This window comes from Pithys albifrons, chromosome 14, assembly GCF_047495875.1.
Source record: "Pithys albifrons albifrons isolate INPA30051 chromosome 14, PitAlb_v1, whole genome shotgun sequence".
In the NCBI taxonomy this organism is placed as follows: Eukaryota; Metazoa; Chordata; class Aves; order Passeriformes; family Thamnophilidae; genus Pithys; species Pithys albifrons.
This window is the reverse complement of record NC_092471.1, coordinates 13,804,861-13,832,623: the sequence shown is the minus strand read 5'-3', so window position 1 is coordinate 13,832,623 and position 27,763 is coordinate 13,804,861. Positions and strand designations below refer to the sequence as shown.

The following is a 27,763-nucleotide window of genomic DNA, read 5'->3' as shown; positions in this document are numbered from 1 at the left end:
AGCCATAGAAAATTAACATTGTGTATTTTGGATTGTTCAGTCTCCTCTCAGTGTATTTGCATAAAGTTTTTTAATCTTAAAGGTAAAGTTTTTCTACTCTGTCTGTCTTTGGTTATTTTAAGAAGCATAATTGGAGTTTGATTTGCTAAAATAAGAAAGCCAGCATATCCAGACAAAGGTATTAGAAAAAAAGAGACTCTCACATGTGAATTCAGTTTATTAAATTCTGCAGGTTTTTCATCCAAACTACCTTCCTACTGTTAGAGATAGTATGCTTCTTTGTAAAGTGATGTTCTGAAAACCAGAATGTCAGGTCCCTCCTTGACAGAGTGTTGTTTATTCTTATTCTGCTGACGAGCACTGATCCTCCATCACTGTATCTCAGTGGAGCTGAGAGTCTGACCCTGGCAATGTCTCCATTCAGGATTTCAGGGCATGAAGTCAAGAGGGAAGGATAATGTCATCTGCTTAATTTGCTTTGGGAGTGTTCGGTTGAGTCTTTAAAGACTGGGTTGAAGTATTTCACAGAGGAAATTGCAGAACAATTCTTGCCAGCTTTACTTTGAGTTTATTCTCAGCTGACCTAGAGGATATAGTACCTTAATGAGTGTTCTGAAATGTTCCTTCTGCAGCACTGTGGTTATGTGCACAACTCGCATGTGCACAGGACAGAGACATCTTTGTATTAAAAATCAGTAAAAACTGTTAGGGGCAAAAATAAATATTAAAAAAAAGTCATCTCAATGCACCATGAATTTTCATCTGGTGCAAAAGTATCTGAGATGCAAAAGTAAGGTGAAAGTTTCAGATGTGTGACAAACACCCTGTGCTGCTACCTCAGGTGTATGCAGGTGTATGGGCCTGGGTTATTTAGACCTGTATGAAGCCAACAGATAGACAGGCTGATGGACATCAGTCAGACAGACAGGAAGATACGGGTATTAGTTAAGGGTATGCCAAACCTGTAGGATGTTAGGGCATATAGGTGTGCTTCTAAGGCTTTTTATTTTAACAGATATATATACAACAAGGCAAATGAACGCTGTGTTACCAGAATCTACCAATGAGAGAAACATGTTAGGTGCTAACAAGAAATTTGTCTAATTATGGTTCAGCAGAAGTCTTCTTCAGTGTCTGCTTCAGCGTCTGTGTGGATACCACAGAACAGACCTAGAAGCACATTGTTGCTACAGACAGTATTTCCCATCTTTGATGCACATAGCCAGATTTCATGTACCATCTCAGAAAGAGAACTTGGTTCTGTTTTACAAGCAGGGATGTAAAATCTAGTTTTATTTTCCAGAGTGCCAACAGCCATCCTGGGTAAACAGATACGCCATACCTGTACTATCAGGTAGAAGAAATATACCATAGATTATACAAGCTACACTTCTGTTTATTCGTCCCAAGAGGATGGTTGCCTTTTGTGCAACCACCTGACACTTTTGACTGGTGTGCAGTGTGTAATCCATTTTAACCATCTGATCTTTCTCTAGAAAACCACCTAACTGGTCATTTTCCACCTTGTATTTTTGCTGTTGAACTTTCTGATAAACTGTAGTACCCTGGACTTGTCCATACTGGACTTTATCCTGTTTCTTCAGATCTTAACTCCACTTCCTCAAGATCTTTTTGTGTTCAGACATATCCTCCAAAATACTTGTACACCTTCTTGCTAATTTAACAAGCATATTGCCTGTTCTCTCATCCAGACTATTCATGGTCTTCTAAAGTTTGTCTCCATTGTATAGTTACTGTGGCAGCAGCTAGGCTTTAGTCTTGACAGATGTTTCTTGCCAGATCTATAGTAAAAAAAAGATAGAATGCTGATGATAATGCTCTAAAATGGCTGTGCATCTTACAGGACTTGTAGAAATCTGAAGATCCTGGAGGATCTTTTCAGGTTTTTTGCACATATGTGAAAGTTTCATTTTAGAAAGCCACAGAAACACACAAACAACTCCCCATAATACATTTCAAAGTCTCTCACCAGCAATTAAAGGCTCTACAGCTGACTGTCTCTTTGCTAACCCACCACATATGAATTTCATGAAATAATGCCCACTGTCAATGTTCTTGCAGCACTGGGCAGTTCTTTAGTTTCATGATGTGTACCTATTTTGTCACAATAATTATATGGAGAAAAACCCCAGATTTCTTGTCTACATGACATTTAAGATATTAGTGCAGACCCTACACCACTGAGGGACAGAGATACAAAAACAAAGCAAAAAAAGTAAAACATGGAAGTGGCTGGAAGCAGAGAGAAAGAAGTCAGACATGAGGCCAGACTTAGAAATGAGCATGCAAGATTGCTGTTGTGTAAGGAAAAGCTGACCCTGGTCAGCTCTAGCTAGTGTTATCTTCACTTATTCCAGATATTGCTAGAGGAATTTCTTCATTTGTTTAATATGAACAAACAATTCATCTGGACTTCACTGAGCAGTTATATACAATCATATCATCACTCGAACACATACTCCAAAATCCATCCACACATTTCAATAACAAAGCCATGCACCTAATAAGTAGTGAATTGTTCTAGACATGCACTCTAGAATACAATCTTCAGCTTCTCTTTTAAAAGGAACCGTTTAATTATTTTATTTTAACATGTAATAGTGCTACAGTCAAATGACCTCTTAATCACTGCTCTAAAAGTTTCGGCTGCAGAGTAAAGGATTCCTCACTGTCTTTGTCCTGTATCCTCCACTGCAGTGAATTTCTTAGTTCCTCTCCCTTATTAGCCACATGTGGGTGTATAGAGACCTAAATATTGCCTCCTTTCCAGAAGCTGTCTCAGACCCTCATCCTCCTACTTTTGCACCATCCCAGAGGAAGGACTTCACTAGCATTTGGGGAACGCTGGCAAAGACGTTCTCCTGGATATAAGTACATTAATGTTTGTTATTTATAGCATTTATTTTGCTCCATCTTCTAAAAAAAGATTCCTGTAAGTCTGTGGGTACACTCACCCACTCTTTGTGTGTTCCTCACTGCATTTGTGCATGCCTGACTGTTTTTGACTTATTTTGAGTTACCTGGGTCCGTTGTTTGAATTCGGAACATTTGCCAGAGTAAAGGCAGAGCCATGGGCCTGTGATTTGGCCCCATTGAAAATTAAACATCATTCTCCACATAAGGCATTTCTGACTCATTTTTGTGCTATAACTCCATCAAAGAGGGGTTTTTTTCTTGGCCTGCATCCATTGTGCAATGATTGGTCTTTTAAGGAAAAGTGCTTATCTCCAACACCAAAGCCTAAAGAAGTTAGTTTTGTTGTCAGTTTTCTAGTGTACCCAGGAGAAAATCTATCCTCTGCCATGCTCACAAAATGAGAACTCTGGGAACAATTCAACATACTTTTTTCCACTTAGGTTCCCAAGTGCCTTTGTGTATTTGCTCTGACCTTATGTTGGGAAGAGTTACAAGTTACTAGCAGTCATCTTCTCCATATTTTTCCTGTGACTGTAATTTAGTGTAATGGAAAGATTCCAAGACAATTAGAAACACAGTCCATAGAGCAACCTGCCTTCAGAAATTCAGGGTAAAACAGTAACTTTCTTTAAAGAGGCAAACCCTATCAAGAAAATGGGATTATTGAAAGTCCTGAATCTCCTCTTCATAAGCTTTACACTTCATTCATATACTAGACTGCATCTTAAATATAAACCTATCATCAGGTTTAGCAAATCAATACCATAAGAGTGTGAAATGGTCCCCAGAAATCTCCAGAATGCCATTTCACAGTGAAAGCAATTGAAAAAGAAGCTGCAGTGGAATATCTTATGAGATAGCCATTTAGATCACAAAAGGATCATAAAAGTCAGAAGCAGTTTGTTTGAAGCAAGGTTCGTAATATAACCATACAGGGCTTGCTGGGAAGAAAGAGGAAAATTGCAAACCAATTTGTGGTTACAGCTTTTTCTGTCAATTCTACAGGGATTTAAACTTGTAAAAGGTGGAACTTCTGCCATCTTACATTGCTCAACTAGAAAGAGAGAGCTATAATCATAGTAGCTAAACAAACACCAATTATTGAAAGGCAATATAGTCTTCATTACCTTCAAAGCAATTAGCACTTCTTTAGTTAATTTACTACTGAGCAAGGTGGTGTCAGACCAATGGCATTTGTCAGTAATAATCTGAGCATCTTTTGAGGATTGCCTTCCTGTATTGTCATAACATTTTTTCAGTGCATTTTTGATACTTTCTCTTTACACACAATAAAGACACTAAGGAAAGCATTAAAATGAATGTTTCTGTGAGCAAATGCCACCTGAGCATGCCACCCTGTTTCAAACATGTTCGTATCACATAACTACATATTTCTTAGAAAGATGATTTTGTCTCAGTGCAGTATAGTAGAAGCAGAGCATTCTGGAGGAGGTTGTATGTCACCAAACAAAAAAACCACTGTAAATAAATATATAATTTCATTCTGTCAACGCCCATTCAGTTCTCCAATGCCTTGTACTCACTTTTTGAATTAATATGTAATCTTTGTCCTTCGGTAAGAGCTAACAGATGACCTGACCAACCAGAATGGCTTGGGTCAGACATAAACAAATCCTTCCAAAGGTTGGAAACTTAATTAGGTAGCAGTTGCAAGTCTTTTAATATTTTTCAAAAAAACCTTCATGATTCATACTAGATTAGGAGCTAATTTGGAGCCAGTCTACCTTCTTCTTTTCTTTCTTTTCTTAAAAAAAAAAAACCTAGACAATAAAAAAGTTTCTGTTTATTCTTCAGCTAACATTTCTCTTTGAGGAGTGGCATTGCTTTAATAAAGATATAGGAAATGAAATTTTAGCTATGTTGCACGCAATCAGATTACTTTGAACAAATGAAAAGTAATGGTGCCTCCTTTAATACCATTGCAGGAATTGATATTGCAGGATTCTCTTCAGATGGCAGTGCATGGGCGATTAGAGGCCTGATGCCATTTACCCTTTGGTGATATCCCTTCGCTGTGTCGCTGGGAAATCTCTCAGTGCTGAGCTCCGGACACGGGAGGTGGAGGAATAACGTGCTGCCAAGCACTGGGAGCCTCCCATTTTCCTTGCTGGTGCCACTGTAGGGGAGCCCCAAACCCAGTGCAGGGAGTGCAACCAGGGCTGGGGGAGAGCAAAGGGGTTGTGCATGTGTGTAACTCATGCCCAGGGATGCTCTCTGCTGTCCTACCTAGGGAATGGGACACTACCTCGGCTCTCCTGCATCCCTGTGAGATCCAGGAGATTGTGAAGGATTGTTCAGTCATGCAGGATCAGGTTCTGATCACAGTATCTTTAAGGGATGTTTGTCCTTGTTTATAATGGAGTAAAACATGAAGGCTTCACTTTTTCAGCTCCCTTCTAGATGTCTGCCCAGAGCAAGGATGCCCAGCTGGCCAGCTCTGGGAGACCTCATGGCTGTCCAGGGGTGCAGCAAAACAATTTTTTGCTGCCTACTTCTGTGTGGTATTGCCAGAGTCTGTACTTCATGCAGACTCCCAGTCGCTGTCACGCTGGGACTCCGCAGGCACCAGGCACGGAGCAGAACAGGCCTCCAGCAGCTCCACAGTGGGACATGCCATTGCCCCGGGATCAGGCTGACATCGAGCTGTGCTTTTGATTTCCTAAGCTGCTGCTGTTCACTGCTCAGCAGTTCAAGTCCTAGGCTGTAGAACCCTAAATGAGTCCTTGAAGTGATTAGGCATTATTTATCTACATTTATGAACAATGCATTTCATTCATGTCATCATTTACTGCACATATTGGGAAAGTTATTGGGCTCTTTGGACAATTTCTGTTCCAGGAAGTGTGGCTTTTTTTTGTCTTACATAACCTTCCATTTATCTCCAGAGCCTGCTTTCTGCATCACCACTTTTCTTTTTCAGTTTTGTACATGTTCTTGTGTCGGAAACAATGAGAAAAAATGCTCATTAAAACATCTGTTCTAATCCATTTATCAGAGAGGAACAATTACAAATAGCACTTTACCAATTAATTAGTAACCTTATTCATCCTATAAACTCAAATCATGCTAAGGCAGCTTCTTTTCCTTTACATGATTTGCACCATTTTTATCATCTTATGTGACTGATGCTACTGAAATAAATTTCTCAACATGACTCAAAAAGACAAAGGCAAATTATCTCTTTCCCCAAGTGAATGTTAATGAGCAGAAGGCTGGTGTGCATCATTGCTAGCACTTCTTGCAGTGTCCCTTGTTGCAGGCTGGAAAAAAAGAAATCTTAATTATTAAATGCCACTAGAAAATCCTGTGCCCTGGTTTGTGGGTAGCCAGAGCACTCTGCTAGCACAGGGCAGTTGGGCTGTGTTAGCCACATCAGGGAGAAGGTCGGTGCAGTGCTGCAGCTGCTGGGTTGGCTGGGCTAACCAATATGAGAAGGAAGTTCAGCGTTTAAGAGCAGCAGCAAATTCTCTGGGCCACTTAAAGTTGTCCACAGGCTGGGAGGAAAGGGACATGGATGCCACTGATAGTTGGTCTGTCATTACAGACCTAATGCACAGCCCTCAATTACTGTAAAGTAGCACATCTTGCTGACTTCATTAGGTCAGCATCATTTCACACCAGTGAAGGGTTTGCCCCATCAATCAAAACCTTTTCTGTTCATTTCTTTGGAGTTAGCCCAGCAGGGAATTTTGCTCCAAAACATTGCAGAAACAGCGAAAGCTGGCAAGATAAGAAGAGGAGCTAACAGCTGAAGCCATGAGGTACGAGATACAGAGAGAAGACAAACAGTTTGTGACTTTGGGATAAGCAAACTAATTCTCCAATTAAATACTTGAATTTTTTTAATACTATGTATTTAATAGAATATAAATAAAAGTTTGTCATGCATAGCTAAGTTTATCTTAGCAGTACACTCTCCAAGCAGGGCCAGGAGTCACAGAAGTCACTCTGGTGTAATCCAAAACAACTCAACTTGAGTAAAGGAAATATCTATTACATTTAAAAAAAAAGTTTCTTTCTAGCTCAGTATTAGGACTTACAGTCAAAATAGACTTCTTAGTACTAACATTTGCTTTAAAAGAAAGCATTGGCAATGAGGAATGGGACTAAGGGACCTGTATCTGTTGCTCATGTTTAGAGGTTAAGTACACCCACATTGCAGCCACCACAAGAATTTGGGGACACCTTCTCATAAAGATGTGAATACTTCCAGTAAAGCTGATTGGAGAGAAGGAACAAGAGTATGACACTTCCTTATGAAGTTGTGGAAATTTGGTGTTTTTGCATTACTTTTTGTACTTCAGAGCAGCAGCACTTTGGGGTATGGTTTGGGATCAGCTCCAAGTCTCAGTCAAGTTAATGTGAGCTGGATCAGTTCCTCCACAACAAGCAGTTGTAGTTGGGTTCTATGTGGAAGCAAGTAAATGTGATTGAACACATGCCTACACTCATCATGTGTCCCAGGCAGCCACGGCGGGACCTTCACACTTCTCATTTTGCAAAAGGCATCTCTTCACCCAGCATTTTTAAAAAGTCTTTAAAATGTGAAGCAAATATAACTGATACAGAAGTGTCTGGCTGGGTTGTGAATAGCCTGAAACCACTTTTCTCTGAGCTGCAAACAGTATTGTGCAGTGCAGTACAGTCTGATACAGACGATGACAGGGATGCTTCAAGGATCAACATCTATTACCCAAACGGTCAGCACAGCCAGAAAAGAGGGAACATCTCTCAAGGAGATAAAGTGTGGATATGTACAGGGTGAGTTCCCCCTATGCTTGGGAAGTGAATCTGTGGCAAACTATCAGTATGGTGGATACACATGTGGGAGAATTAGATGTGAACATGTGAAGGCATTTAACAGGATATAAATGGTATCCTGGACGTCCCTGGTTGTATTTTACTGCAGCAGCATTCTTTATTGAGAAAGTAGGAGAAAATACGCTGGTGAAATCTAATCCAGTGGCCTAAAACCAAACTTGAAATAAGAATCCTAATTTTCCATGCTTTCCTTTTTCCCAAAAATCTCTGTATTATTGGTCAGACAATTCAAAATTTTCCAGTCTAGATGCCAAGATTTAAAAATCCTAAAAATTCTTACAGGAACAAGAAATGCTAAAAGTTTTACTTGGAATTTGGTGAATTGTTGTGGGAAATGTACAGGAATTCAGAATAAGATATTTTTTTGGAAACTTCCTATATGAATAAATGTGTTCTCACACATGTTAATATATACATCCTGCATGACACACCAGGTACAGAAGAAAATCCCTTGGTAGTCACTTGTAACCACTTGTAGTGGTTACATCACTGCAAAACCTAGATGTAGAGATGAGCCTGGAAACTCTTAGCAGATTCTTCGTGGTCTTTCTGTGAAAGTATCTGAAAAAAAAAGACATAACTTATTGGTCATGCTTAAGAATGAGGAAAATTCTAGTATAGTCTGAAAACCTGACATTCTACAGAAAAGAAACATATGAATTCAGCTATATTAAGTGCTTTTTCATAAATATCTTCAATGAAATCAAATATTTTGACAGACTTGAAAGCAACATACTTTTATTAAATTGATCGAAAGGTTCCATTGGTTTTGCATTGTGCTGTGCAAGGCATCCCCCACAGACAGGATGCAGCCAACCTAAAGCTCTCAGCAGGGACTGAACTCTGGGCTTAACTGATTACATAAAACATTTTAAGTCAGTGTAATGAAACAAAATATTTCATTGTGGATGAAATTAACTCAAAATATTTTATTTGAATTTTCCCAATAGAAATATGTTGCTTTGGAGGGGAGTTTGAAATTTTCTTGCACATAGCAATGCTCTTTTTAATGGGAATTTGTTTTTGTCAGGTCATCCTGGGAGAGAATTTCTAGGAGCTCTGCTTAGTTTTCCATAGAAAACTAATTAGGATGATACTTTTCAAGTCCTGCTGGGTGGATGATCTGTGGTACATCACCATGGAACACCAGACCTTCCAAATAAGTTGCAATAGATTGTAGTACCCCTGCCTGCGTGCAGGACAGGATTAGGCCCTGAGCCACTGCAGGTTGGTACTTGGGGCAGAGCTTTGAGGTGATTGCACTTTGCCAGCAGTGGCAGGTGAAGAGCACTGCAGATACTCAGCTGGTGCTCAGCTCAGGCTGCTGGAGCTGATGTGACAGAATAAAGAGGATTTCTTTCAAGCCCATTGGGCCTGAGGTGATTACTGAACACTACAATCAGGGTCTTTTACTTTTCCTTTTTTTTTTTAAGTTTGATTGCCCTTGCATGAGACTGGAAGGCAGAGAAAGGGCTGTAGCAGTACAGATTCCTATGATCTCCCCTCGCCATGTAATCAGAAGAGCTCTGCAATTGAATATTTCGCAATAATCACTCCATTTTCAATGGGGATGATATAAAAGCAAATATCAAGGCCTCTGGCTGACAAAAGCTGAATACAGAGGGAAAATATGAAAATAGCAACTTACTTCAGCAATAAAGAGAGTATATTTTATACTGCAGTTTTTCTTTTTGTTAAATCATGACTTTCTAGTAAATGACATCCCAGAAGATATTTATCAAAGCAGGAAAGCACTAGAAAGGAGCACCCTGCATTCACTTTAATATTTCTCCTTTTCTTCTGACATTTTCTTGCCTAGAGATCTAATTCCATTAAATATGTACATTTTTGACTGGAAGACTTCTTCATGTATCTTTCAGATGAATCTTAAAAGTACATAAGGTCTGTAGGGCAGGTTTTTTTAAGTGCAAATGAGGCACACAGTAGAATATTGTCTATGAGGCTTTTCAAATTATTTATATTCCTGCAGTGCTTTACCTTTCTCTTTCTGTGATAATGATAAGGAAGAAGTGAGACTCCAATGCACCTTCTGTGGAACACTGTCAAACAACATTAGTCATATTTAATATCTGACATGCAGGAACTTATTTTGGATGATAGCCATTTTTATTTGATTTATTAGACGTTATCATGTCAGTAACTTTCTCTGATCCTGTGGCATATCGAGGTTTGAAAGCCCACGATTGGTCAGTGTTAGAGCCCTGATATGCCCCAGTGAATGGATATAAATTAACATTCCCTCATTAGGCCTGCTTTGCAGTACATGTGAATCTGCTGTGGGAATAATGACAGCTAAATGCTCTGTTGGCCCCCAGCCATGCCCACTTGTGCCATTCTCCTCCAGCCCTCCAAGGCTGTGCAAAGCTGGGCTGTGACAGGGCTTGGGAAGGCCCCCTGGGGTCCCTTGGGCGCTGCAGACACTGTAGGGGCCTGACAGAGTGTCTGCTCTCCCTATGCCACCTTTGAAATCATGACCTTATGCTGTGTTAGAGGCCACTGTGCTGTAAGAGTAACTGCTTCAGATTTGGTATAAAGCAAAGGTCCTGGCCATTAAAGATTTCATTGCTTTCTCATAACAATTTGACTTAAGGGTGTTAAACCTGGTCCCCCAGCCTAATTGCCACTTAAGTAATTGTAATTTGTCTGTACTGCCTCCCCTCCTTATCTCTCTGAATCTCAAGCCTCATTTCAGATCCTGCATTTGAATAACTTATCCTCACCATCATGCAGTGGTCCTACCTGTGCTTGAGTGAGAATATACAAAACTATGCTAACATAAAGATTAGGATGGTAAGACATTGCTTTCTCTGGCTGCATTGAGAAGATATTCGGTGAATTAAACTTCTGCAGAATAGGGAGTGTCTTAAGCAGGGGCACGGAGGGACAGAGTGATCTGTTAAGCCTTCCTAGCAGGAATCTGAGAGCAGAGTAAGTCTTTCCAAAGCTTTTGCTGGACCATATGTTTATACCTTCCATAGTGTTACCTCACTATAATACCTGCAAAAAGTCATGTGGTCAAGGACTGTGTGAAATGTAAGGCCATCCTCAGTCCACAAACTCTGAGCTACTCCTTCCTCTCCAAACAAAAATGGCAAATTGATCAAGAGAGTCTCTGCTCCTCCTGCCCTGGCTGGGACTACTCTTGTGTTCTTCTGTCTCTTCTGCTCTCTCTTCTAGTTCTTCTGTCCTGTTGCAGACTTTGTCTTGCTGCCCCTTTCATCAGTCACATCTTTCAGCTCTCATTTTCTCTTTTCTCTTTTGGACTGTTCCTTGAAGGCAGATTCGCAAATAATCTCTTTTTTTGTGTTTAATGCCTCCCACATGTGGCAGTGTGGGTCGTGCACCAAAGCAATGTGTCACATGTTCGAGGTGTGGTGTGAAGGTGTCCCATAACACACAAAGCCAGTGCTCATGCTTCCCTTCTTTTAAAGGATAGATTTTTATTTCCCCTCATATGTTGGCCAACTTTACTGAAAAGAAAGAAATGGCTGTGGCAAGTTGTCTTGCCCATCCCACTTACCTATCTGTTCTTCAGGTGAGGAGCAGCTCCCCCACATGTTAGCTGCAGCTACTGAGCTGAGCAAGAACCACAGAAAGTGTTTTTCTCCTGGGTCTCTCTTACTGCAGTACAGAAGTGCAAGTGACTGTGAGGATGGTTGCACTAAGTGCATATTTATATAAGTCAAACAAATTACAGCAAAAATCAGAACTCTACCCAGTCCTGGAGATCTGAAGTATTTCTCTCAGAGTTGGTACTTGGCATTCTCCAGGAATTTATTTTGTTGCTTGCTTACAAGTTGCAAGATATAAATAAGCTTCATTGATGGTCACCACTAAGAAGGCCAAACTCCAAATAATTGACACCACTGTACTGAAACATGGCACACTCCCAGGGAAAATCAGTAGCTGTATATAAACTCAGTAGCTTTGTGGTTGCTCTTGGAGTTAGTCTTCATGTTAGACTTGGAGCTTGAAAGTTGGTGTAATTTTGGTCTCCACCTTCCCCAGTAAAGTTCCTTTTATTTCTCATTTGTGCATATATTGTTTTGCTGTTGAACTTCATTCAGTCTGTAATCTGCTGTGGTAATAATGGCCTTCACCTCAAGTTCCTGAAGTGCTTTTGGACTGATGAGTGCCCTCACCTTCATTCGCCATCTTCTTCACTGTTTCCCTTTTCCTCTTCCTTTTCCTTTTTTTTCCCTTTTCATTCTCCTTTTCCCTCCCCTTTTTCTGTATTCATGTGTGGATAATTGACCATACATCTGGGAGGAGATACCCACTTCTTCTCAGATTCCTTCTGGTTCCTTGGCTAGAGGAGGATTCATGGCTAAGTCAGACACTATGAATAGGATGCCACTTTGTCCCTCACTCCCAGCTCAACCCCCTTTAGTAGTCTCTAAGTTATAAATGTGGTCCACTCCAGTGCTGACAGCCAGTTTCTGTTGCAGTAAAACCCTCAGCCCTGCAACCTGCTGAAATCCCGAGCCTTTTTTCTAGAAGGCTTATTTTTCCTGAAGTTCAGGAAAGTAGTTGCCTTTTTTTAATTGTTGGTTTGTTGTATGGGGTTATTTCCTTCTCCCAGGTTTTAACTTGACTTTCAGGTGGCACTAAGATCTGCTGTTGGAATTGCACCTGGCTTTTGACAGAGAATTAATTCAGAGAATAGGTCATCTAACTTTGATTGCTGTGAGTTTTGAAAGATCATATTGAAGATGTTGAATTACAGCTGAATCTTTGACATGCTCAAGGAATTCTTGTGCCTACTGACTTCTGCACAGTGCAGTCTGATAGCATCTCCTAACAGCTCAATATATTCCCAGAAGTACTTGAACTATGGCAGTTTTAGTTGCACTGCAATCAGTGTAAGGGGGGGGAAAGAAAAAGAAGTACCTTTCAGTTTAACACTGAGACTGCAGGAACTTCCCCTCCATGTTTGCTTCCTTGGGGCTGCCTCGCTGCTGCTCTCCACATACACACTTCATCCCCAGATGTTTTGATAACATTGCTGCTGGTAAGTATTAGCAATATATCATCAAATAAAAGTGCAAAATAAATAATCACTGTCAGCACAAATATATAGTCGAGACAGCACGTTTTGAAATACGCAGAGGTGAGAGTCTGCCATCCCTGGAAGAGCCAGGACCCACATACATACTGCCATATGGCTGCAGGCACCTATGGGATCCAGCAGGAGGACTGTCAGCAGTTTTTCATTTGCACTCACATAGCAGGATGCAAGGTGCATGCATCTCTTCATGTATTCCCTGTAAAACATCTGAAGACAATGGGAGAGGCATTAGCAAGATAAATACATGACCAAACCCCAAAGAGAGAACACAGATTGGTGTTAGGAGAAAAAAATTAATTATATTTTATGCTTAACAGCCTACCACAGGAAACTGGTTGAGAGTGAAAATGATACTTAAATATGAGAAGCAGTTCTTCTTTTCTCACAAGGTTTTCCTTGCCTGGATCTCATCAAGCTAAAAAGAGGCTTTTTGTCCCCCACTAGATAATTGTTTTGTCCTTCGTTTTCTTTTGTTTCTACTTCCGCCATTGATAGCAGCCTGAGGGAAGAGGGGTGGGGAAATATGTTGCTTCTGCAAAAATCATTTTAGGAAGAATAGCCAGAACATAAATGATACTGTTTTGGCTTCAAAAGGGTAAGCAGGTGTCTTAGGAGTCCCAGAAGAGCGATGTGCAAGCTTGTACAAACAACCTCCGAATCACGCCTGTTTGTTATTCACACAAACAGAGTTGAAACCGTCTGAATTCCTCAGTTCCCAGAATTCAGATGGTGCACAATGGCCCATAATGAACAGCACCTGTGCTTACCTCAATTACTACACAGAGCTGAACAACGGCAAGAAGGGCTTTCAAGAATATTTTTTCAATAATAGATTTAGTTATGTCTTTCATAATTGGATTCAAAAGCTCAAAATTTCATTTTGCAACTTGTTCATGAAATTTGTATGAAAAAGTCTGGCATTTATTCAAAAGAAATACTGTATGAACAAGAAATTGCAAAACAGCCAACTGCTGGTAACTAAGCAGCCAAATTATAGTCCAAGCACTTGGCAAATACACCATCTTTTTTATTATTTCAGTAATTGAATTTCTGTTAAAGCGTGGAGCATAATTTAACATCAGGAATTTATTTATAATACAATAGTGTTTCAGTAATAAATGCATTATTATTGTCACTTTTAATGGAGTCCTATGTATTCCCTCAGAGACTATGTGGCAGACTCTGAGACAACCACTGCATCAGTGTTGTTTGTAGACAATTGAATTAATTGGAGGCAGGGTCATTAACTCGACCTGAATACCTCTGATTGCTTCTGTAAATAAGGTTAGAGAGCAAATGGCTAATCTTTGTTGTCATTATAGATTCTTTTTACATTTTCACACTGCCTTGTATATTAAGATCATTTTGCTAAGCAGCTTTCCAGGCTGTCGTCGTGTTTACGGTATTGTCTTGCCTGGCATACAACCGTAATTGTATCAGACTTACATTTCATTTCCCATATCTATATAAAACATGATCCTAGAGAGAGACCTATTCTGAATTGCAGCACATAAAAACCATTGGACCAACAAATTAATAAACCAAAATGAATAAGCTGTAGCATTAAAAAATAATCAAATCACAAAACAAAAGTTGCTTTTGTTTGCTTTTGTTTGAAAATTCCAACCTGCAAAACTTGCCAGGGATAATATAATGAGTCCATTACTCAGTTGGGAACATGACCTGCAAGGCCAGCTCTGTGTATACCAGCCTGTGAGTTAAATGTTATCCGGAGTTTTGGCACGCATTTTCTTGGAAAATAAGCAGTGGGCTGTCATTAAAACGCAGATAGAACACAGATATTTTTCAAGGAGAGATCCAAAAAAAGGTTGTGAGCACACTGTTCCATTTCTCAACGAACTTAGTAAAGAATGTAGCCTCAGAGGCCTAGGAAGGCATGTGTCAGGAACAAGAGACACCCTAAACTTGAGAATGAGGTCAGGTTCACATTGAACTCAGGGATACCAGCTTGTCATCACTCGCATATTCCACCCTATACTTAAAAAAACACTTTGCTTTCTCAGAAACAGTCTTGTAAGTGGAAGAAAACAGCTGGCAGTGTCTTGTAATGTGCCTGGTATTTGCATGTATTTCTTTCATTCTAAATTTATATTCAAGATGGGCTTGAACCCAAACCCCAGATATGCAGTGTGTTATCTATACTCTGGAGCCAAGTGTGGGATCCTGAGTCCATCTGTAACCTAGATGGTAAGTGATGTTATACAAATTCAGATTCAAAAATAACACCCTCTCCGCTTCAAAACTAGCAAGTAGAGCTTTCAGCTTCAAAACTTTGCCCATGTCAAACTGCCATTGACAGTCTGTTGGTGCAGGATTCCAGCCTGACTGAGTGTGGTGGGAGGAACATGCTGCCACACTGTTTTCTCTCAGCAGCCTCTGCACAGCTCACTTTCAAGAACATTTAGAGATGTTGCTTCACCCAAAATAAGGAAAGGAGGAAACAAAGCATAGAAAAGATGCTAAACAGTTCTAGGCTTTCGAAGGCATCGCCTGAATTTACTGATGACTGGCCTTGTAGGTTTTGCTCTGCAAAAAAAGAGAACAGCACAGCTTAGTACTGATCTGGAATTCAGGGTGAGCCTTTTAGCTCTGTAGCAGAGCTTCTCTGTCTCTTCCTGAGTGTTTTCAGGGATGCAAGTACCAGTGGTGTTCACCTTGGCCCCTGCTGCCAAAGAAATTAGTCCTACTCAACCTCTTTGACCATTTGTCTTACCACAACCATGCAGGGCCTGGCTTTGGAGCTCTGTCCTTCATTAATGTAGCTTTACTGCTTGTGATATCCCAAATACTGCTGGTAAAATTAGAGAGGGTGGCATTTTATTAAGTCTAGTGTAGAAAATAAGTTATTAATTCTCTAGTTCCCTGCTAGTAGGGTGACACATCACTCCTGATTTTTGTCATTAACAAGCAAGAGAGCTTCATGTAATCAGTAACCACCACACCACAGCAGAACCATAGAAGATTGAGGCTATCTGGCCAGATGTGTGAACACATTTACACCTTACTAAAGGAATGATTATCAAGTGGAAAACAATAAAAAGTTCAAGAGAAGCTGAACTTTGCTTGTTTACCTTTGTATCCATGAGAGGTTTGGGTCTTCCTGACCTTTGCTTGTTGGCAGACCTTCAACAAATCATTTCTGATACAATAACCCTTCAACGGTCTGAGGAAAGTGGATGGTGGCAATGTTGAAAAATCCATTTCTGGTCGCACAGGGACATAAATGTCCAGAATGAAAGCTTCTTAGCTGGAAGGTTTTTAAGAAGAAATAATTTAAGAAATCCTAAAGATCTAAATTATTTTGTGCACATTGAAAGGTTGCTTTTTTTCAGTACCCCATTGACAAAACCCACTTTATGTTCAGGTTTATGGTCAGTCCACTTCTGTTTTCCTGAAGCCCTCTTGGGGAATACAGTGTTTGCACACTGCAGATGGTAACTGCCTCTGCCAGGCATCCCAGTTTCTCTCAGCCTGGGTTAAGAAAGCAGACGGTGTGACGCTTCAGGAAGGCATCCAGTGTTACTTCTGGCAATCCCAGTTACTCTTTCCTGTTGAAATGAAAGCTGGCTCCAAACTTGTCCTTAGCCTTCACGCAGTGCAATCTCCCCTGTTTGCAGCATTCTGATTGACTCCCACAGACAAGGGGTGCTGAGCACCACCAGCTCCCTCTGGGACACATGGAACTCTGTTTGCCCATAAGATCCCAGCAAGTAGGTGTGGAAGGTAATAGATCTTCCTTTTATTCTGGAGTTGATGAAAAAGGCTGAAGGCTTTTCAGCCAGGTAAGGTACAGATTTCAAGACTCTCTGTTTCCTTTTGCTGTCATTCAAAATAACAAGCATAGAAAATTCTGTTTAAAATAGATGAGCCTTTTGACTTAAAGGGTTTTCATGTTGAAGATTTAAGATGTCAGATTTAAACATGACAGTGATAGTATTAGGCAAAGTATGAGAACAGATACTTGTAGCAACTGTCATTTTTTTCTGACTGTTTATTAATGGTCTTTTGTGATTTATAGTCAATGTTGTGAAGGATCTTCAGGTCCATCTATCATTCAGAGAAGCACCTTTTTTTCCTTAATACCTACGTATGTCATAATTAAGCGTGGATGCTATTAAAGATGTATCTCTGTTCTCAACATAAGAGCCATCAAGATGATATTTAATCCTAAGTAGATTTGATACCTTTTTAAATCTAAAAAGCAATGTATTATGTAACTGGCAAAAATCAACAGCATTAAAAGGAGATTATATTAGACAGAAATATACAGAAGGTTTAGATTTTCACTCCAGTTGGAGCTTTTTACCCCATTCTAAAATAAATTGTAAGGAAGACCCCTATGTTTCAGCATTCAGCTTTATTAATATTTTACTAGACAGCTTCACCCTTGTTCAAAAAACAAGTCATGTGTGTTGAAGTACATCTTCATATCCATGAAAGGCTCTGTTGGCGTGCCATAAATTCATCATGTGCCTTTAGGAATACTTCCTTAAAAACTATTTCAGAGTAATTGCCCATTATTAACAATGATGATTCCTTTTTACCATTATGGCAGTAGCAGTGAAACAAAGTGCTCTACTTGTGGATTTCATTAGTGTCTGTGTACTTCTGTGGTCCCTGTTATTACAACTTAAATCCGATGAACGTAAATACGCTCAGAGTCTCACAATGCTGTATATTAATAACAGGGAAGAAGTGCCAGGAATTCAGTTACTTTGCCCTTTGAATCTGAGAGAGACATGGGAATTGAACCACTATGCTGAAGTGTCAGACGGGTTCTGTAACCACAGGGTTGTCGTTCTTTAAAAGGTGCAAGAGTCATCTCCACAGAGGTGGATTATTTGTGCCTTAGTCATTTGAGTCCATGCCTGTGAGCCACACCATGCCTCATGTTTTGTACACTGGATAATACATGGAGATTGTTACCAGTTTGTGAGCAGCTGAAGCTCATTTAGCAGAATATTGCACAATTTATTCCGATTGTACTTAGTTTTTGTCTCTGCCCTTTCTGTATTGCTTGTTTTACTCATCATGCTCCTGACAATAGCCACAGTTGGAGCAATCTTGGGTCTCTTCTAAATAGGGATGGCTTTAACAGCATGCAACAGGCCTTTTTTCCCTTCTCTGTCTTTCAGAGACTCATGTTTCCAATTCTTCCCATTTGATCTGGTCTGAAACTGGTTACACTGCTGATCTGCTCCCAAGGGATTCCCTTGGAGAGGAAATCCTCGAACAGTTTGCTGAGCACATGTTGGGACACTTGTACAGTGCACAGGTGTAAATGACTTTGTGTGCTGTAAAGCTCTGGAAAATCAGGATATGCCTTTAGCACCTTTTCAGACTCAGAGATATTGTTTTATATGGAGAAAGAAAAAGAAAATTCCTACTTTCTAATGTTTTCTGACTGCTTGGTTGCTCAGGGTAGTAAAATTAGCTTTCCTCAGATAAGACTGGAAATGTTGAAGAGTTGGAGGTGTCATGTGGCTCCATCTGCACCAGTGTGATTTGGTCCCATAGCTCCCAGTTCTCTTCCCACAGGGTTCTGTAAGCTGGATGCTGTTTGCAGTTACAACTGAAGCAGAATTGAGCTAGAACAAGCAGGGCAGAGTAGCTCATTTACAATGCTACATGCCCAAGTTTCTGCCAGACATGAATGAGAAAAAAGACAACTTTGCTTTTACATGCTCACTTTAGATGTTTTTTTTCATGACCCCACTTGGACTTTCTGCTGCAGTAAATAAAATCAAAGTGTAAAAAACTGACTCATTAGAAAACATTTTGTGTTAACTTGAAATTATGAACAGTTAGAGGGGTGAGTATGTACTTCTACACTTCCACAGAAGATTCACAAAGTGTACTGAAAGATGCAGTATTCCAACATTTCCTTTGTGGAAAATAAAGAAGTTGCTATGCATCACTCCCCTTATCTAGCTTGATTCAGTGGAGCAATATTGATATAATAAAATGGTTCCATTTACATCAAATGGGGCCCTTTGGAGTCTCACAGTAAGAGAGTCTTCTTGTTCTTCCTGATGCCAGTCAAACAGTAGCACATCAGGGCACAGTACAAATAATCCTCTCTGACACTTGAATCCATTCACTAAAATATTGTACATCAAAAAGCCTACATACATTGCATCCCCTGAATAATATCATGCTCACAAAATTGTTTCTAAACTCTGAGGTGAGCAGGGTGATTCATGCACAAATCATGGATACTATATTGCTTTTAATATGCAAAATCCCTTTCTCTTCCATGTCAAGTGTATATAACAGTGCTGTGTTATTGGAAGGAGAGCAGTTTCCATACCAGTAGTTCAGAAAGTTTTTTATGTGCACCGTTAGGGATGTGCCATTAAAATTCCTCCTCTTCAGTTTGTTTTTTATAATGTCACAGACAGTTTGATATGTTACACCTGTTCTTTATCACAGGTGTAATGAAGAGTCAGAACTCACTGAGGCCCGGGAAAGAAATGTGGAAAAGAGTCAGAATAGGACAGCAGAAACAGTACCATGAATAAAGTCACAGTGCAGATGTATATACACAGTTCCACCTAGGATTTGTGGCTAATGTAATTCTTTATTGGAAGGCTTTGACCTTGTTACGGATTCCTGGCAGCTTTTCCCCACTCTATTCATTACTAATGCAAGCTGTCAATCACTTTAGTTCTGCTTTGACATAGATTGTGGCTCATAGGAGTTAGCTCTGTCATTCTTTTTATTTCTTTCATCTTCACTATCCTTTTTTATGGTCTTTAAAGCTGGAAGTATAAAAGGGTTATATGTATATGAAAAAAATTGTGTTTTAGTAACTCTATCAACCTTGTTATAAACAGTCTTTGATTAAAATAGTTACTTTTGAACACAGTAAAATTGAGACTGTGGCTTTTTACATAGAACATCTTGTAATTTATCCTCCCCCTCAAAAGAAATCAGTACTTCTGTTTGCATTACAGTGTTCAGGGTTGATACATTCAGATCAGCTGCCACATCCTGAATAACATATTAGAGAGGTTTTCCCTTTCCATGTGTTTTGACATGAGAGAGCCATCATAAGTGATGTCTTACTACACGTGCTACTGTTAGCTGAAGTAGCAATTTCCACACCTTCTTTCATTTCATTGACCTGGGTGCTGATTAATATTTTAAAAGCCTTGATACAGGTTTTCAGCTCCTGTGTCAACCCAATCTTTGAAAGTTTAGATTTGAATCCTACCAGTCTGATGATAAATAATTTAATACTAACCAATAGAAAGGCAGTGAACAAATCATTCAGAGCAATCCTTTTCTTTAAAAAGCAATCTAATGGTAGTCATATATAAGTTTCAAGATAAAGATATGAACAATTCATTATAAAAAAAAAGGGCAGCTCCCTTTCAAATTAGAAGCGAGTATTACTTCCTGATAATGGTGTAAGAATAGAAGAGAAATAAAACTTCATTATTGAACAGTTATGGCATTAAATTCTGACACTAAATATTAATCTGGTAGGTGCTGCTCTGTTGTCATCTGCTAGAATAATGAAGCTGCATTTTTTATGGAGAATTCCGTGTATCCAGTATCTCCTAGTAATGCCCATCAGGTTCACAGTTTTTCTGTAGAAACAGCCCCTGAAGCAGAGCTTGGGATAGCTTCTGAACAGCTGGAGAGGGTTTGTTCCTCTGTCTCTTCAAGTAAAGTGTAGTGAGTGGGAGAACAAGAGTATTCCTGCAAGAGTGAGGGTTGCTGGTAGATGTCTTACAAAAGTCTTACTCAGAGCTGTTTTCAGTGCCCTGTGCAATCAGAGTCTTTGTTCTCAGGAATCTGCATTTTAAATAGAGAAACAAGATTAAAGATAGGCCACATAGTCTGTCTTTTGCTCAGCAGGAACTGAAACACAGATGGATTTTCTTCTCAGACACAAAGCAAGATTCATCCAAGACTCAATCTAGTGCCTCAACAGGAAGACCAACCACTCTGTCAAGTCCGTAGTTATTTTTCCCGTATAAGTCTTGGCCTTTCCACATTTTGTTGGTTGAGTTTTCCCTAAATATAAGCCTGTGCAGTAAAGCAGCCTTTCTAGGGTGCTGCTTCTAGTGGAAATACATTGCCAGCATTGATGTGCTGTTGACTCACTGGTCAGTTCCCATCTACAATTTTCCACTGCCCAGCAATGCTCGGCTTTCTCTAAGTTTACATTTTGATTTCTGGGTAGAGCAGGAGAACAAGTGGCCAATTCATCGTTATCCTAAAAAGGAAGGGTTGGAGTGAATAAACCTATTGTTGGAGGGCACCATCTATTTGCCAAATTCTCTTCACAGCAATTAACATGACTACATATAATTGGTAAAAGGTTCAGGGAGATAGATAAGGACTTGTTAGGAATTTTTGGTCCTTGATGAGTTTTACTGCTGTAGTCTGAGTTATGCATCTTTTTTTGCATCTGTATTTGCAACGTTAAAAGTTTATTAATTTTCTTATTAGAGGTTGGTGAGGTTGAGTATTTCACATTATCTCTGTTGTAGCTACCAGGTTTAATCTTGAAGATAATTTAGTACAAAAGTAGAGTAAATGATAAGTTGAAAACAATACAATAGTCTGGATGACAAGAAGAACACAAAAAGTTTAAGCCACATATCAGGCCTTCAGTTCTCTATGCAGCATAATAATCCAGACACATAATAATGCCATGCCTGGTTTAATTGACTTAGGAAAAATAACACGTGAATTAAAAAACAGACAAGCTGCAGGGTGACATTTAAATTTAGACAGATAACCTGTACCAGGGAACTGCAGTGAAAGAATGATGGCTGGGGTGTGATGAGCTTGATGCAGTTCCTCACCAGCAGCTACACACCTGCAAAGTCTCAGCTGCTCTGTAGTTAAGTTTGAGCTCAACAAGGGCTGAAAACTACTGGTGAACTGGTGTTTGTCCCCTCCTTCAGGGCATTTCTCATGTCATACTTTTTGCCCATGCTATGTCAAGCAGCCAGGGACAGAAGAAGCACTGTGTGCTGCAAGAGCAGAAAAAGGGAGATGGGAGAAAGTGCTGCAGAAGAGCTTCCTTCCAAATGGCTTCCAGAAATGCAAGTCTCTTCTGTCTGCTTCATTGTTGGGTACCAGAAAGGAGACCAGCTCACCAGTGTACAGGCGATCACGATGCCTTTGCAAAAGGTGGAGCTCTGGTTCCCCTCCCAGCTGCAGTGTGGGTGTCACTCCAGTGGCTCCCTTCTCCATGGCAAGGAGAAGCTCCCTGGGAGAGGGGTGAGCAGCCACTGCTCCCTCTGCCCAGAGTAAAGGGGCCTTTGGTGCCCAGCCCCGTTATGTCCTCCCTGCCAGCCACGGCCAAGGCTCTGGGTCAGGGCAGGGCACCTCTGGCTTCCCTGCAGGACTGAGCACAGGGCTTGGAAAACAGGGAGAACAAACTTAAAAGGGGGGCAAAACTGATGTTTCTGTTAACTGCAGAGAGACCTTGCACTTAGAGACTGTGACAGGCCCGCACTGAGTATGAGGGTGAGTGTAATACCTCTGATGTTTGCTTTGTGTGTTTGGATTGCAAGCTCTTTGGCCCAAGGACTGCGTCTCATCATGTATTTACACAGATCCCAGCACAGCGGGTCACAGGTCTCAGTAGAGGCCTCCAATCTCAAGTGATAATAATGAACTGGCTTTCTTTTAAGTGTTATTTACCCAAACAATGCTGTGTTCCATGGTGCAGCATTGTTTTTATTATTTTTTTGTCAGTTCACATGAAATAAAAACATTGTCCACCCAGACACTGAGGAACAATATCAGTGCTCATCTCCTGCTGGGAAATAAAAACTCAAGTTTCAAATACCAGTGCTTCTTGCCCCCTTTAGTCACTTTGAGGACTTGTCTGATGATAAAATGCTTTAAATCCATTTTAAACCTTGTCTGGACTGGCATTCCTTTTCTGGATCTTAGCAACATGACAAAGCTTGCTTTGAAAGGCAGCCCCCATTTCATGTGGTTGATACCTATGTGAAGGAGCCCAGTTTATTTGTATAACAACTGCTTGAATGCATGTTTACAGAATCTAGCCCAACATCTCTTAAAACATGATTGAACTTTAAAGCTGAAGAAGTCTGGGAAAACTGCAAACCAACCAGTTTTTTGAACTAGGAGATTTATTTTATTTAAGGGGGCAAAAGAAAAGGCAATCCAGAATCTCCACAACTCATTTTATTGGAAATAAAATTTTTCTTTTTCATGTACTGATACGTAAAAGGTCTGTGTATTTTTTTCTTCTGTGCGGAACAGCATTATAAGAAGTTGGTTGTGCTTGCAGCAATGTGAAAGATCTCTCTGTCTTTAGTATGGTTAGATGCAAGGAAAAGCATTTTGGATCTTATCTGATTGTTTTGCAAAGCATACACAGTTGCTCTCAACCCAAACTACATGATGAAAATGAATGCTTCTACTTCAGTAATGAGGATCAGCAATGATGCCTTCAGCATGAAACTTCCCAGTGTAGCCAAGGCATAATTTTATTATCCCAGATGAAAGACAAATATGACCTCATTGTATTTTGTATGAAAAATGTTATTTTGAGCCTGTCTGGTTCCTGCAAGCTTGCTGAGCTGTGTTGTTTAGTAATATTTGGCATATACTTACTTTTTCTAAGGCTAGTGTGCAGAAATAAAGAAAATAAGGCCAGGTTGGAGCTGCCATTTATTTCCATGGTTTTATTCTTTGAGTTCTTTGTCAGACAGTTGCAGTCTGCTGCAGTACAACTGCAGTTATTTTGTAAGCTGGAGAGGGTTGGACATCTCACCTTCGCAGCCCCCTCAGTGCTTGGGCTGTCAGAACTGGAGTTGTCAGCAGGGATGAAACATTAATATTGCCATATTCACGTCCATTTTGGGTGAAAACAGAAAGCTCTCAGGTTTAGGGGAAAAGTCATCTAAATTACAACTTTGGTTTTCTGAAGTTGTAATTATTATTCCATTAATAACATTTTTTGCAAGAGTGATGCTTCATTTTGATATTTTAGAGTGGAATTTACATGTTTGCCTCCTGAGTTTGGGAATCCTTGTAGTGTTTTCTAAATTTTTCTTATTTTTCTTGGAAATATTTGTAATGAAATAGGAAAGCTCAATTTTCCTCTACTATTAGTGTTCTGCAAATAGAAAATATAAGACCAAAATTAGAATGTATTGAAGAGCAAACTCTCCTGTAAACACATTCCCTTTTTCTGCACACTTCTCTTTCCTTGCTTACTGTAAAAAAAACATAAGTGAAAAATGTATTTCCTTACATTTTCTTGAGTTTCACTGAAAAGGAGGGATAAAGGAAGAAATACAAGTGCACAAATGGTTTCCAGAAATAATCACATTAAATACAAACTGTAAGATCCATTTTAATTCATCAATGTTTAATTTTCCATAATACTTTTGGAAATGTCCATATTTTTTAATCATCTGTTCTTTGAATTACCTGTTGCTTCCAGTTGAAATCTTCTAAGTAGCTCTACTTGAGTCAGTTGAGTGAGAATCCTCTAGAAGAATTAAAAATAAAAAAAAAATTAAAAAAGAGTATATGGGCTTAATGAGCAACAAAGTTAGTGATCCTTAGCAATTACCCAAGTGAGTAATTTTGTTTCACTAATGCACCCTAAAACATGAAGCTGTTTTGTCAATGGACACTGCAGGGCCATTGGAAGGCTCAGAGAGACAGTTCTGTTACCAACCACAGTGTAAGCGACAGGTTTACCAACGAGGAGGGAGAGAGAAAGTAGCTCAGCCTGGGAAGAAAATTAAAGACCATCTATTATTGTCACAGAAGCCAATGGCAGTACTTGTAAAGATTCTGGCAGAGCAGAGTAACCCATCAGTTCGTTGGGGCTGTTCCTACTTCCAGTTTCCTGGTTGCTGTGTTTTTTAAGAGGGCATCTTGATGCACAGAGCATCTTGGTTTGAAAGGGGAAGGAAAGCATGTACCTGGCTTACTTGAATCCTTCTTGAGGGAAAGCAGAAAAGCAGATAGCAGAGGCAAAGCACAGTAACTTCTAAGCATCTCTGGATCACTCGATATGGGACAGACACAGCATATGATATATTAAGGTGAAGTATTGAATATCCATAAAGGACTACTACCAAATGGTGTCAATTTTCAAACACTTTGCTTTGTCAGCTTCACAAATTTAAAATCAATCATCAAAAAGTCTCTGTATAGATCAGCTGAAGAGACATAAAACTTTATGGTTATCTCCATGACAAAAATGTTGAAATTAAAAAAGAGTTTATAAAGACTCAGACTGGCAGAATTCTGTAGTGCTGAAATCTGGGGTCATCCAACCTCTCACATTAGCAATAAATGCAAAGGAAAAACAATGGCACCCATTGCACTGCTAATAAATGCATCTTGGAGGACAGTTGAACACGCAGAAAAATAGATTTCACAGAGAGGCTTATTTTCAGCATGAATGCTATTTTCTCACTGCATTATCATAAACATGAGAGGAAAAAAGCTATAAATAAAAAATTCTTGGGCAGTCTCTGGAGACTTGTCAAAAACATGTGGTTTTTGTACACTGCAGTGTAAAAGTATTCATTAAAATTAATTTTTAAAATGCCCTGTCCAATATTAGTTGCCTGATGTCCTTCCTTTGATCATAAATTATAAATGAACTGGCAAAAAATGAAGAAACCATGATTCCATTAATGAATTATTTAAGTGTGATTGTTAGTTTTTGCAATCATTGGTCTAATAAGCCCAGGCTTGTGACACTGAAGTGTTTCTTACTTGAGGGTGATCATGATGGTAATGTTATTAACATTATCAGTGCCCCATCAATCACAAACCCAAACAGCTCCTTTGGTGGCTTCGTGGTGGCACAGCCACTGGAGCTCTCACTGGGTCTGCGCTGCAGGACAGGGAGGTGACCCTGGGGACAGTCAGTGTGAAAGAGGTTCACTGGGAGGCTCCCCCCAAGGCAACACCTTAAAAAAGACAAGAGCATGCTAAGGGAGGCTCTTCTCCCCGCAGCAGCCTGCCAGTGCCAGCGGCACACCCCACCGGCTTGGCCCATTCCAGCGGCGGCTCCGGGAGCTCCAGCGAGTCCGAGAGCAGCTCCGAGTCTGACTCGGACAGTGAGAGCAGCTCCAGCGACAGCGAGTGCAACGAGGAGTCACGCAGTGCCACACCAGAGGTAAAGTCACACTCCCAGCTCCTGCCAGTGTGGGCTCAGAGGGGGAAGGGTGGAGGGGAGCGAAATCCTGCTCCCTGTTAGGGAGATGTTGGAGTTCTGTGCTGTTTGATGCTGTTGACTTTTTTTCCCCTTTGCAGTTTCAAATGTATGACCCACATACTCATTCTAGCTTTTGAAAGAACCTTTCTGGCCTACATTTGAATTGCTTTTAAGAAATATTTAGATTTTTGCCAGTAGCTAGAGAAGATTTTATTGACACAGTATTCATCTGGGACTAAGGAAAGGCAACATGACAAAAGTATGTCTTCAGGGACTAGCTAAACTTTTTAGTTGTATTAAATTTCTCCAGGGCCACATTGTAAACCAGATAAGGAAGCCTAATTAACCATAAATACTCCATAAATACTCCCATAAAACTAGCAGTCACCACTGGTTGACTGAAATAAAAGGGTACGTTATAAAAGTTCTTTTAAAGGGAAAAGCACTGCCTCTGTCTGAGATTTGTTGCTTGTCATTCTTCTACCTGCAGCCTGAGCCCCCCTCTACAAACAAGTGGCAGCTGGATAAATGGCTAAATAAAGTGAACCCCCACAACAAGACCATCATCAACAATCAAAATGAGCCCCACAGCGAGACCAGCTCCCAGGCCCAGAGCAACCAGCAGGCCGAAGGGCCAAGCAAAGGGAAGCTCAGCAGCAGCCTGCCCCCGACCGATTCCAAAGACCGGGCGATCCTTAGTCCCATCCGAGAGAAAGCCAAACCACGGGTTGCCCAGAAAACCCCAGAGGCAAAAAGCTCCAAGCAGAAGTCACCAGCTCATAATGAGCCAACTTCACAAAGGACTACTGGGAAAAAGCAACCCAAAAAGGTAGAAAGGACTTCCAGTGTAGAAGAGTATAACTGGCCCAAACCAAATAATACCAGCAACACTCCCAAAGAAAAAGACACGCAGGAACCCCCTGAGCAGCCAAAGGTTCGAACTAAAGCAGCAGTTGGGAAGACTGCTCCAAGGAAAGAACCACGAACTAGCACAGGTCTCCCTTCAGAGAAGAAAAAGTACAGAGGCCCCAGCAAAATTGTCCCTAAGTCCCGGGAATTCATTGAAACAGATTCATCTACTTCTGACTCAAACACAGACCAGGAGGAGAGCTTGCAGTCTAAAGTGTTGCCAGCTTGCACTGGCTCTGGCGGTAGCGCCAAAGTGAAGGACTCTGGCAGTAACATCCTCAGCGTAAGTAGTTTAACTAGCAATGGCAGCAACACATCCATTGACCAGACCAGCAACGACCTGGAGGAGCAGCTCTTTTCTCCTATCCCAATCGTACAAAATGAACTTCTGTCCCCACTGAGGGAATATGAAGAACTCAAATCTCTGTGGGTGAAAATAGACCTTAGTTTGCTCTCTAGGATACCTGGACAGGAGCCTTTTGAGACCACGTCTGTGAAAAGTGAACCAAGAGAGGCAAATGTGAAACACAGGCGACCATCTCGAGAGTCCCCTACCCCAGCAGCTGAAAAACCCTCCACAAAATCCAAAAGGAAACACAAGGTAAGTAGTTTTCATAGTTTAGAGGAACCCACTGAGTTTCTGAGCACCCTTGTGTTCAGGACCACAGCCAGTAAGTCCTTACTGCACCTGCAGTGGGGCTGTGGGGAGGCATCCCGGCACCAAGATTTTATTGGTTTTACAAAGGACAGACACTTAGAAGTGCACTCTAAATTAA

The 27,763-nt window shown here is 40.4% G+C and overlaps 1 protein-coding gene across 6 annotated transcripts in view; it reads left to right on the top strand.

Annotated features, from left to right (window-relative positions):
- Positions 1–27,763, top strand: part of AFF2 (ALF transcription elongation factor 2) — a 334,844-nt gene that overhangs the window by 267,494 nt on the left and 39,587 nt on the right. For 5 of the 6 annotated variants that reach the window (XM_071569498.1, XM_071569501.1, XM_071569497.1 and 2 more), the window contains exons 10-11: positions 25,877–26,039; positions 26,569–27,588. In XM_071569498.1, coding sequence (XP_071425599.1) covers positions 25,877–26,039; positions 26,569–27,588 — 1,183 coding nt within the window. The remainder of the gene's footprint in view (positions 1–25,876; positions 26,040–26,568; positions 27,589–27,763) is intronic. The other variant, XM_071569499.1, reaches the window with a different exon arrangement.